A 12,197-nucleotide genomic window follows, 5' to 3' on the forward strand; every position below is an offset into this window, starting at 1 on the left:
GTGTGACAACAGACAAATTCGTTTATTTCACTGTCTCGCTTTTTATGGGCAGAAATGACATTGTGCACACAGCCATCCCAATACAAATTATCCTAATTTAGGGGGTACAAAGGTCATGCGCATTTTTAAAGCTGATATAACCATCTTTCCTAGATAGCATTCCATAATAATACATTGCGCAAGTTTTGCACAAGAACTCATGGAACACGGACCATCTGAATGAGAGTGGACAAAATTTGAAGCAGGTGTCTCGGTTGTCCTGTCACCTGTTAGTAATTTCATCCGCTCCTGTTGAATACCAGGGTGGACACTGCTAGAACGAAATATGTGAGTGCTGTGTTCCATAAACTTTTGTCCAAAGCTGTATCCTTACAAAAACAAAACAGCAAACACACAAAATGAACAATATACATGTTCGGTTAAGGTATGCTCTGTTTATACAAAGAAAGTGAGCAGAGAACAGTTCAGAGAGTAGAAAAATGGTTTCAAAGCTCGATATTTGCTATTCTAAATACCTCTCGTTCTGTACACTGGTTCACCTAGATCCGGAGCACCACCGTATCTGTCCTATATACACCTGGTCAACAGGGATAATGTCACGGTCTTAGATTCTGATGCACAGCATCATCACAGCTTGTGGCATAATGGTACTGGTCAACTGACCACTGGGTCGAAAACTTGTACCTCACCCACAGGTCCAGGATCTCGCACTTCCATCACACTCCAGGTGCTAATCGTTGCTGATGAACACCAGGCACACAGCCCTCATAACATATGAACATAAATTGTGTTGAACACTGCACGGCGACTACGGACCCACAGCATCACACATATCACTGCTGACCTCACACTTGGAACATGGCCTCAGAGGTTACTGAGGTTCCACAGTTTTCAAGTAGAGCTAGGTACTAATGCCTATTCAACAATGCATGGAACAAATCTGGAAGCAGGGCTGAAGTCATCTGTCATCACGCCATTTCCAATCTTCTGTTCTCGTGCAGTAGAATGTCTAGTGAATTGTAGAGTATTGAACAATATGTGTGTGTGGGAGGGGTTATGTGTCTACTCTGTCCAAACAAGGTCTTTGTACCTCTCAGCACCCCATAACAGATGGCAATTAAGCAGACTACTGTCTTGTATTGACTAAACCTGTCAATGAGATTGTTTTCATATGATCAATAATCATGCATGCACATGCATCCAATATCCAGCACCTGTGATTGTACCTCCAATCACTGTCCCTCGCCATCCGCTGCAACTTTGACACTCTGATCAAGTTCCGTATGGTACGGGTTTCACATTACAACACAATTTGTCTTATCTCACCAATACAATCTCACTTTTTTTTCCCTGTTATTTCGGTTTATTTATTTCAGCTTGGCAAAGTCCATGTTGTTCACAGAGAAAAACTCAACTTGGCACTTCAGAGGCAGTGTGGGGACATACCCCTTGTGTTGTCACAATCTTGTACGGCTCACATAAAAACATGGGCATTTAAAGTGAAAAAAAAAAAAAAAAAAGCTGTCATGGTCAATTCATTACGCATGAAACATTTTGTTGTCTCTACGGTGTATCACTACTGCTGAATATGCCATGACGAAAGCTAAGCGGTTCCGTTTATATGGCAATTTTACCTCCTAGAAGCGATCATTATTCTATCATCTCTCCCTATTATCATCCTAGCCCTGCTTGTGTCAGTTGTTATATGGTATTGGAAATGACACGTAACACTGCACACAGCTGAACTTCCTCATTTACAATGGTATACAGTATATTTTCTGTGCAGTTTATGAGGCACATCAGCGACAGAGTGACAAAGGCACAAAAGAGTCAAGGTACAGGTACTATTCAGTCCATACAAGGTTGCAGCAATGCACCATAATTCTTCGCAGTAGGGTTTTGGTTTCCATTTAGTTGTGTTTATGGATTGTTGACGCTTTACAATACTAGAAACACAGTAACACTTGGCTTATAGTGTTGAATAATAGCCTTACCCATACGGGTTAGGCCTATCAAAAATTGTCAAGAAGCTCATTCTACAGTCGCCCTCCACTCTAGTACAAGGTGAAAGATCAGTAGGAGATTAGAAGGGAGACCACAGCATGTATCCTAGATTATCTCTAGTGGAGGCAAGTGCCTTCAGCTGAATAAATAACCTTACACAGGCAATGACTGTTCCTTTTCGAAATATGCAGCTCCACACCGAGACAACAAGGCTACTTCCAGTAATGGCTCAAGATGGAAGCTGTGTATCTTAAGGAACCTTATAAAGCTCTATGCCATACTAACTGTTTCACTTGACCGTGCTTATAAAGTCAAAGCATTGAACTGCATGACTTACTGCATGACTTACTGCATGACTTACTGCATTTGACAGTAGCATATCATTAACATCAACGTTTTAAATTTGTTGTCAGCGCAAAAATAAATGCCACACATAAATGGGAAGACAGCTGCCATGGGATGTTATCTGGACAGACCATTGCTTTGCGCTCACGTTCACGAGATGTCACAAATGTCCAGCTGCTATGATGTTTACAGATTGTGTTCTTGTCCAGCTTTTGACGATCTACAGTATGTCCCCGCAACCTAATTCAGACATCCACTAGACATGCCAAAATTCCAACATATGGCATCCTCTGAATGTCCATAAGGCATATGATCGACGATCTACAGTAGGTTCGTGCAACGTCATTTGGCCACATTAGGATATTCACTAGACATGCTAAAAATCCAACATGTGGCATCCTCTGAATGTCCATAAGGCATATGTGGTTACACTGGAGACCAGAGTTGACACTTCCTCAGTGTGCCTGCAGTTGCTTTCATGACGCCACTGGTTCTTCCTGACAGACGCAAGACAGACATTACACTTGTACGGCTTCTTGCTTGTGGGCTGTGCATTCGCACATGGCCCATCGGGTGCCTGCAGCTGAGAAACGCAGCACTTTGAACCCTGCTTTTTGGAACCAAGCTTTGTCACCCGTCTGCATCAGCCTGTGGCACTGCAGGCTGAGGTGAACCCTGCAGGGCAGAGGTCCCTCTCCTATGGCTTCCCATTCGTTTGTGACGACGCAGGTGCGTTCTCTGGTTGAACTCTGCAGGACAGAGATCACACTTGTACGGCTTCCTGCCTGTGTGTATCTCCTTGTGACGCTTCATATCCGTGCTGTGGCTGAACTCTGCAGGGCAGAGATTGCACTTGTAGGGCTTCTCGCCTGTGTGTATCCGCTTGTGGGACCTCAGGTTTGTGCTCTGGCTGAACTCTGCGGGACACAGATCGCACTTGTATGGCTTCTCTCCTGTGTGTGTCCGTCTGTGACACCGCAGGTGTGTGCCATTGCTGAACACTGCAGGACAGAGGTCACACTTGTGGGTTTTTTTGCCAGTGTGTGTCTGTTTGTGACGTTGCAGGCGCCAGCTCTGGTTGAATTCTGCAGGACAAAGATCGCACTTGTATGACTTCTCACCCGTGTGTATCTGCATGTGCCAACACAATTGCATGTTGCTGCTCAACTCTGTAGGACAGAGGTTGGACTTGTATGACTTCTCGCTCATGTGTGTCCGTTTGTGACACTGCAGTTGCGTTTTCCGGATGAACTCTGCAGGACAGAGATCACACTTGTGTGGCCTCTCACCTGTGTGTGTCCGCTTGTGACGCAGCATGTCCGTGCTACGGCTGAACGCTGCAGGACAGAGATCACACTTGTGTGGCCTCTCGCATGTGTGTGTCTGCTTGTGACGCTGCATGTCCATGCTAAGGCTGAACTCTGCAGGACAAAGATCACACTTGTAGGGCTTCTCGTCTGTGTGTGTCCGCTTGTGGGACTTCAGGTTTGTGCTTTGGCTGAACTCTGCAGGACACATATCGCACTTGTATGGCTTCTCTTCTGTGTGCGTTCGCCTGTGACAACGCAGGTGTGTGCCATTGCTAAACACTGCAGGACAGAGATCACACTTGTGAGACTTCTCGCCCGTGTGTGTCAGCTTGTGACGTCGCAGGCGCCAGCTCTGGTTGAATTCCGCGGGACAGAGATCACACGTGTATGACTTCTCACCCGTGTGTGCCTGCATGTGCCAACGCAGTTGCATGTTGCTGCTGAACTCTGTAGGACAGAGATTGCACTTGTATGCCTTCTCACTCGTGTGCGTCTGTTTGTGACACCGCAGTTGTGTTTTCCGGATGAACTCCTCAGGACAGAGATCACACCTATGTGGCTTCTCGCCCGAGTGTGTCCGCTTGTGACGCTGCATGTCCATTCTACGGCTGAAAGCTGCAGGACAGAGATCACACTTGTGCGGCTTCTTGCCTGTGTGATGTTTCATGTGTGCTCTCAGGGCTGACAGCTGACGGAACGTCAGAGAACATGTCTTGCAGGTAAATGTACTAGTTTTTTGAGTCTCGAGCTGAACTTCCAACTGATCAACGCCTGTAGTCAAACAAACGTTCCACCTGTCTGTCCTGTCCTTCTCTCGGTCACAGATAGAGCGGTCTCCCTCCTCTATGGTATTGCTCTGTTCAAGAAAAGGAGCTATTTCCCTGGGCTTGGAATCCGTGGAATGACTGATCGTGTTGACTGGGACAAGGTTGTTGAGTGATGGAAGTCGAACTGTTGCTGTGTCGATGTTCAACAGTACATTTGAAGAGTTGCAACATGATAATGTTGGATCACAAATGTCTTCTGGCTCATCCTTTACATGAAGTAATGCAGTGCATGCTTTTGCTTCTGAAACTGTAGAAATGGGACAGTAAGAGTGGAAACAAGTCGATAGTACACATTAGCATAAATGTCACATACAGGGTGGCCTTTTTTTACATAGATTTTTCATAAAAAAACTATAAGGGCTATAGACATCCTGTTTTCACTTCTATCATCTCCAGGCCGGCAGATGTTCTTTGCCATCTGTTGCTCAACTGTCGAATGACTAATTACCAAAAAATCGTTAATTAACTTTTAATTATAAAAGCTACATAGTTGTCCCAATGAGAACATCTGGTCCCTTCAGTCACCTGATACCGTTACCGTTTTCAGAACAAAAATCCGTTCGATAGATTACCTGCAAAAATCCATGAAAGAACACCTTTTTTTCTTTCTTTTTGTTCATTGCACATCTTTGGAGACGCGTTTTTCCTTCACTCCTAATGTGAGAGGGTGAAAGAGCACACTATTGCCTCTTCCGTCCTGGAAAAAGATTGAAAGAAAACAAAAAATGCAACCCAAGATAAGGCAGTTCAGATAGCATCATCCGATACATTTCTTTTTGTTTTGTTTCCGCAAGTTCAAGCTCACCTTCGACACATGAGGCAGCACCGTGCTCCTTCACCCTCTCACATTGGGGGTGAAGGAAAGACGTGTCTCCGAAGATGCACAATGAACAAAACAATGAAAAACAAACATTGTTCTTTCACAAATTTTTTGTGTGTGATCTATAGAATGAATTTTTGTTCTGAAAATGGTAGTGGTATTAGGTGACCGAAAGGACCAGATGTTTTCATTGGGACGACCTTGTGGCCTCGACTTCGTCACTCCTCGCCATTTCGACAGACAGACGAGTTGCATGTGCAAATCCTACTTTGTTTATCTGCACGCACCCTGTATATAATTATTTCCACACACCCCCTTATGGTAAATTGATATTCACTTACACTCTGTGCATTTGTGTGATCCCCGGAGAATGCTTAAACTTCATATTTCGATTTTCTATTGCCCGCGAAATCCCACTTCGCGGAAAATGTAATTTCCCACCACAGAAAGCTAGGGGTTTATGCGTGCCTTGCCCCTCAGATTTTTTACTTCTTTTAAATCCCATGTTAGTGCTGCGAAACAACTGCAGCTATGAACGTCGTACAGATGGGGACAGATGGAGAGAGGAGAGCAGGAAGGAGTGGGGGACCAAGAGGTCAGTATGCATGCTGGGCCAGCTTCAGGGGGAAATTTGCCGACAATCATCCAGACTATCTGCTGGAAAACCTACGGAAAACCTCAGACAGCACATTCGGTGGGGTGCAAACCCACCACCTCACAGTCTTCAGCATGACCTTGGCTACCACCACCGAGCAGATGCTTCAACCCGCTCTGTCATGCCACTGGTAGTTCTTTTTACTAAATCAATCTACCATTTTGTATCACCTTCTGATGGTGAGTCACTGCTGCGTCCCACGTTGTCCTGCCCGGGCAAAACCGTGTAGTCGTAAGGCTCGGTCTTCACTACTACGACCAGATGTTCATTCGAGGAGGTGTCTCCGTGTTCATCTTTAATGTGACACATCCCTGGTGTCGCACCTGAAGCAAAACAAAAAAGGCAGAAGTAAGCTGCACTGCTGTGCCCTTTCTAAATCTAGTTACATTCCATTTCAACTTATCTGTACATACTGCATACCAAAAGTGCCACAAAACAATATCCTGCTGTTACATGTCACGGAACAGCCAGACGTATAAGGATCATTCCGTAAACCTTCCCTGTCTGTACATGGCTTACAGAATCTTACCATAACACGTTCCAATGCTGAAAGGAACGGGGAGTTACTACGGCATGTTCCTCAGGAACGTTCCGTAAGACACACACCGTCAGAGCACACAGCTTACTGGAACCTAACCATAGCCGTGTATTGGCACGCGTGACAATACTACACAATACTTCGGCGGAAGATGCGAAAACTGTCACAGCTTTCTGCTGTCACGTGACTGCGAGAGCTCAACATCGTGTCCTCATGTACACTGCTAACCGTGGGGATATCCTGCAACAGAAGCCACAAGATATTCCGCAGCAGACGATAGGAAAAGCCGCTGAGAGTGTCACCTGCTAAGTGTGCAGTACGCCACTCCCACTATCTCGGCACCGTGTCAATGTTCAACATAACATGGGACGGAACTTCAGCTCCACGAGCAGAGTTCGTTTTTTTCTTCCGCTAGAATATTCCGCGAGGACGTCGCTCGTGTGGAATATACAAGGTATAACTGGTTCCTCCTGAACATTCTGTGAAGCATTTACCACCTGAGTATGTAGTTTACATAATCTTGCCATATGACACGTTCCTCACGGACATTACTTACGATATTATAAAAATACTTGATTTTGCTCAGACTGTGGGCTATACTTTTGTGTTTTGGGGGTAGGGTTGAGTTAAAGAGCACTTTGCAGGAACTTCAATTTGCGAGAGACGCTAGCTCATGTCCCTCTGTCCCTTTAAAGGCCAACACCAGATCAGGCTAGAATTACTGATGATTCACAAGCAGGTAATAAATAAAACTGTACCGCATTTGGCATTGTAGTTCCATATTTTCACATTTTTGCTTTAGTTCTCTAGGTGGCTGGCAAGGGTCATATTTAGTGTCAAGCACCGTGAATGCGGTATATGAAACTAGCACGTACCCAAATTCAAGAAATTTTTGTGCACGTGAAAAGAGCAAAAAAGTGGTTCCATATGAAAGAAACTACTGTTACAGTATTCACTACTTCAGAATGCATGTTCCTGAGGAAGTTCCACAGAGCATACGCTGCTTAAGTACATAGTTTATGTAAATCTTCCCATGGCACGTTCGTCATGACTGTCCTGTAAAAGTTCACTTTCTATTCAGCACATAGTCCACTGGAACCTGGCTGTGACATGTACCCCAGGAACATCGCGTAAAACATTTATAATCGGAGTACAGTCACACGTTGTTAATATGAACCCCGTTAATATGAACAACTCGAGTTATGGTTTATTTTAAAAGCGATAAAACCCCCGTGCCGGTGGAACAAGTCAAAAGACACAACACACAGGCACAGACTGACAAACAAGGATTTATTATTTTCAAACCTGCTTTATATCCTGAACCAACAACGCCCTCTTCCCCAAGGTTCCCCATCACACCCTCAGCATGCCTAGTGGCTTTATCTTTATCAAAAGCACAAGACTTATCTTGCATCCCTCCTGTTTCAATCTTCCAAAGATAAGTAGCTAGATAATAAGCAATTCCGTTGTGTAGGGAGCTACACCCTCTCCAACTCTCCCTCTCTCTTGCAACCATTCACAAGAACTCTAAGAGGAAAGGGGCTTGTTTGTGGACAACATGAAGAGAGTGAAAAATCCTGTATGATGTCATGGCTGTTCCGAACACGCCCATGTGCGATTACAAGGAGTCGTGAGAGTTGCAACTTGTGCGAGGAGCTGTGCCTTTAGTTAAACAGTTAGTGCAGTCGTTCAGCAGCTCACGAGAACACAGGCGGTACAGTTGTCAAGGCAAGCTGTCAGGCTCTGGCGTCGACTTCGAGCCGCTGGTCTCATCTGCTACGGCTGAAGCGGGACAACAGACGGCTCTTCAATTCTTTGAGGACAGTGAGCAGCCGGCTCTACGTGTTTCCGACATTTTGCTAGTGTGCAGTGAAGAGTACCTTGCACAAATTCGGAAATTTTTTCAGTAAACCTTCAGCATTGTTTTTTGTCATTTCCTCGGTATTCAATAATGTGGACAATTCACTTTATGGCCGAGTTTGCTTGGGGACAAAAGTGTCCATATTGACCAGGCACGACCGTACGTAGTTTATGGTAATTTTACCGTAGGTACTGTCTCCTGATGCGGACTCTCTGCTGTACTGCTGCTGGATCCGGCCCTGTGGGCACACAGTGTAACGAGGTTCCAATTTGACTCGTGGGAGCTGACCGCTTAACTTTGGGGGCAGCTGCATTCCTGAGGAGCTTGAACTTGATGACTCTAACATATCGCTTGCTTCCTTGTCAATGCAGACGTCGACCGTCCTTGCACCACGTAAACGATTAAAAGAGAGACACTTGGGTCTGGAAATAAGAAAAATACATAAGCAGTTATCATACACTCACAGATTGTGAAACACTGTGCAGTGTACTTAATTAAAATGTTGAGTCACTATTCTTGGAAGTGTCATCCATGTTTAGTTTCTTAGTGTCTGCACTGGCGCCTAATAAGACGGAAGAGGCTCTTGACAAAATCACTTGTGGCCATGGTTTACTTCTGGAGAAAAAAAAAAATTGTATACTTGTAAGTTTGAGTACTTCCTAAGTTTCAACGAGAGACATCCCTTTACATGTCTGCCCCATCAGGATGATTATGGCTAGGTCACCAGGACAACAAAGATCTTCCAAAAGAGGGACGCAAATATGCAACATGCAAGATGTAAATATGCGCAAAAGATGTACAAGTATTATGATACTGGGAATGTTGCTCAGGAAGCTTCAAAGAAGTATGCAAGGCGCTTTGAACATGGTTGTTTTTTACTGCATGATATGAACATACTACTTTCAGAAACTTTTTTTTTATATACCTATGTGCGCCTTGTCAGCGCCGCAAAGCAACTGTGAGCTGTGTACAGACGTGGACAGATGGAGAGAGGACAGCAGAAAAGAGTGGGGACAGGGGGTTAGTATGTGTAATGGGCGGACTTCAGGGGGAACTGTGCCTACATTCGTCTGGAAAGTCTTTGGGAAAACCTCAGACAGAACAGCCGGTCGGACCCATCATCTCCCACTCTTCAGCATGACCTTCGCTACCACCAACAACTGGGACGCTTTTAACAACTTTTTAACGCTTTTTAACAACTGGGACGCTTTACGCAGGGTAGATTGTGATAATCCGTGCCTGCATAACCAGTCTCGTCCATGTCAGTAGTCTGTTTGCAACCAGTCCTGCCTATAGTCTTTTGGCCCGCTATATTTTGCACACAAATAGGGTTCATCGTTTTTCCATAAAACCCGATTTTGCACGATAGTTCCCCCCCAAACAAGTTTTCAAGAGTTCGGGTAAAACCAGACATCTACCCGAAAAGGAAAAGTGAATCATAATATCAGCAAAGAGAGCTGTTTGTGACAACCTCTTTCTCCTCCTTTTATAATCCCCTCCTGCGGGAGTCAAAGTCTAGCTTTTGTGGAGCTCAGGCAAGCATTTGAATACCACGGTCATTCGCTGCTCCAGTTCCGAGCAGAAATATAAAGATTCCTGTTTCTCGTCCCAGTGTCACAGCAATGGCTTGTTTCATATGACTTTCATTTCACCCGAAAATTCCCGACTCCGATGACGCATCGGAGATCCCCCCCCCCCCCCATAGCGCCCCATTTCTCCCCGAATTCTCGTGTGTAAATAGCACTGATTTCCCCCTCCAAATCTGAAAAATCATAAAACCCAAAAATGAAGAACCCTAATTATACATTTTGAGTCACGCGTAGGGCCTGGAATTTTAGGCATTTGCCTATAAATGCGACATTTTATGCCATAACGGCCTTTTTTTTAGAGGTGCAGTGTACCTTTCAGTCTCATGCTGAGTGCAGCATTTTGCTTTTTGTTTCTGCGTGTTTGCGCCTTTTGTTCCTTTTTGTTGTGTTTGGTTTCCTTCAGCACTTTGTTTTTCTAGAAGATGTTAATGTATATTTCATCAAAAGATTTGGCCCTACGAGATCTTCGACGGTGGAGAACTAAAAGCAGTATTCAATATTACATAGTTCTAAGCCGCCTCAACATTCGTGTACAAGTAGTCATTCATTCATTCATTTATTCATACTACTGACTTACAAGTAAGCCTAAGTAGTGTGGGATAAATAACACTTAAGGTAAACACACAAGGTAAACAAAAAGTGATAAATAAAGACATTAATTCAGAACTGTCGCTATCAGTTTACAAAAATTGTCAACTGTAGCACTATTCATTATCGCCTGTGGTAGCTCATTCCATTCCAGGACAGTCCGCGGGAAAAAAGAAAATTTAAAAGTTTTAAAATTAAAAAAATTTTAGTCAAAGCTTGTACAGCATCTTTGCCCTTTTTTCCTGGATGCAGCATTCTGAAGCACCAACAGAGACAACGAGTGTACCAGATTAACGTGCCTATTTTTGTATTTTGCTGTTTTTATTTTTATTTAGGACACTTCTAGTATCTCATGTCGCCACAGGAGGGGCAAATCCAATGCACAGTACAAAAAAAAACACTGTCTGCAAAATTCTGCTAAAATGTGCTCCGATGCAGCTAAGAAAAGAAGACAGCGTGTCGCATACAACAGCTTGTTGCCGGGACTATTCCAACTGCGGCATCTAGGAAATGAAATCTGAACACCAGCCGATCAGATTTTCGGGAGGAAACTAAGGCCTCCCGCACCTTGCATGGATGAGTACTACGAAGTGAAGAGAAACACAGATGCGTCAAATGAAGAAATACGTGGTCTCAAGAAAGAACATGAAACTGAGAAGTTGTGTGTCGTCTGCTCCGAAAGCTTTTTGAAAAATTCAGTTCTTTCGCATCACACGTCTTCCTATATCATGTGCAGTTATGGTACTGCCCTTCTTCCCTGCAATTGGATTGCTTGGATTATTGTGGATTGCCACTGGGAAGAAAGGATCCCTTACAGTAGCACAGAAGTCATTTTAACACCCAGTTTTCTTCCTATAAAACTGTTAAGAAGGCAAGTAAGATTTTGCCTTTGCGATTTTGAAGCAGAAAAAGCAATCCCAAGAAAATTGTAGGGAATAAGGGCAGCACCATGTGATGCAGGGAACTGAATCCTTCAAAAATCATTCGGAGCGGACTTCTGCAACGAAGGCCTATGTGCAGGACAAGACTACTGACACGGACGAGACTGGGTACGCAGGCATGGATTATCACCAAACCCCACCTTGTCCCATTAGTGTCAACTACGCTGTTGTGGGGGACCAAGTGACTTGAGGGACAAAACTAGGGACGCTTTGTGAATTCTGAACCCACATGCGGCACACTTTCTAGCACCACTGGGAGTGTAAACACATTTGTTATGCCTTAAACTGGATAGTTAAGACTGCTTGTAAGTAAGGTAAAACCTGGATTCGCTACTGGAACTACCAGCGGCCTCAAAGCTGCATGATTGTCCAATTCAAAATTTGTGCCGAATTTCGTTTACTTACCGAAACCACAACCACAACACAAATGATCAAATATTGTTGCAGAATGGTGATGGCGATGTCGTCGGATGGCGCTAAGTGTAAAATGTGATAACATGGCAAAAAGAAATAATATCGAGTTTGTTTGTTTTTTGCGTGCGCATTTTGAAGAATCTATATGACTAAACCATAACTGAAGTTATGTGCATTTTTACGCTGCAAAGCATGTAGATAAATACCATGTGTCGTCTGCTCTCATCTGCTAGCGCACCATGAGGTTATTGTTGTTGCTAGCGCAGAAAATTCCAGCCGACCTGCAGCATTTAAATTACATCAAT

The 12,197-nt window shown here is 44.3% G+C and overlaps 1 protein-coding gene across 2 annotated transcripts; it reads right to left on the reverse strand.

The window, feature by feature from the left end:
- Window positions 1–3: 3 nt before the first annotated feature.
- LOC135378812 (zinc finger protein 271-like) lies at window positions 4–11,938 on the reverse strand. Of its 2 annotated transcripts, none has more exons than XM_064611914.1 (4): window positions 11,884–11,938; window positions 8,544–8,782; window positions 6,132–6,284; window positions 4–4,733 (listed from the first exon to the last, which is right to left on the reverse strand). In XM_064611914.1, the coding sequence occupies exons 2-4, from the start codon at window positions 8,704–8,706 to the stop codon at window positions 2,980–2,982; spliced, it is 2,070 nt and encodes a 689-aa protein (XP_064467984.1). In that variant the 5' UTR covers window positions 8,707–8,782; window positions 11,884–11,938; the 3' UTR covers window positions 4–2,979. The 2 variants fall into 2 exon arrangements, with proteins under 2 accessions (XP_064467984.1, XP_064467985.1); XM_064611915.1 differs by lacking the exon at window positions 11,884–11,938 and adding an exon at window positions 8,851–8,975.
- Window positions 11,939–12,197: the final 259 nt, after the last annotated feature.

This window comes from Ornithodoros turicata, chromosome 1 (assembly GCF_037126465.1).
Source record: "Ornithodoros turicata isolate Travis chromosome 1, ASM3712646v1, whole genome shotgun sequence".
Classification (NCBI taxonomy): domain Eukaryota; kingdom Metazoa; phylum Arthropoda; class Arachnida; order Ixodida; family Argasidae; genus Ornithodoros; species Ornithodoros turicata.

Excerpts from the sequence above, each read along its gene's own strand:
- LOC135378812 (XM_064611914.1), bottom strand. The coding sequence starts at position 8,706 with ATGTTAGAGTCATCAAGTTCAAGCTCCTCAGGAATGCAGCTGCCCCCA. Across the intron at positions 6,285-8,543 it reads ATCAGGAGACAGTACCTACG|GTGCGACACCAGGGATGTGT; the intron begins GTAAAATTACCA and ends GTTTTGCTTCAG. Across the intron at positions 4,734-6,131 it reads CAGTGACTCACCATCAGAAG|TTTCAGAAGCAAAAGCATGC; the intron begins GTGATACAAAAT and ends CCATTTCTACAG.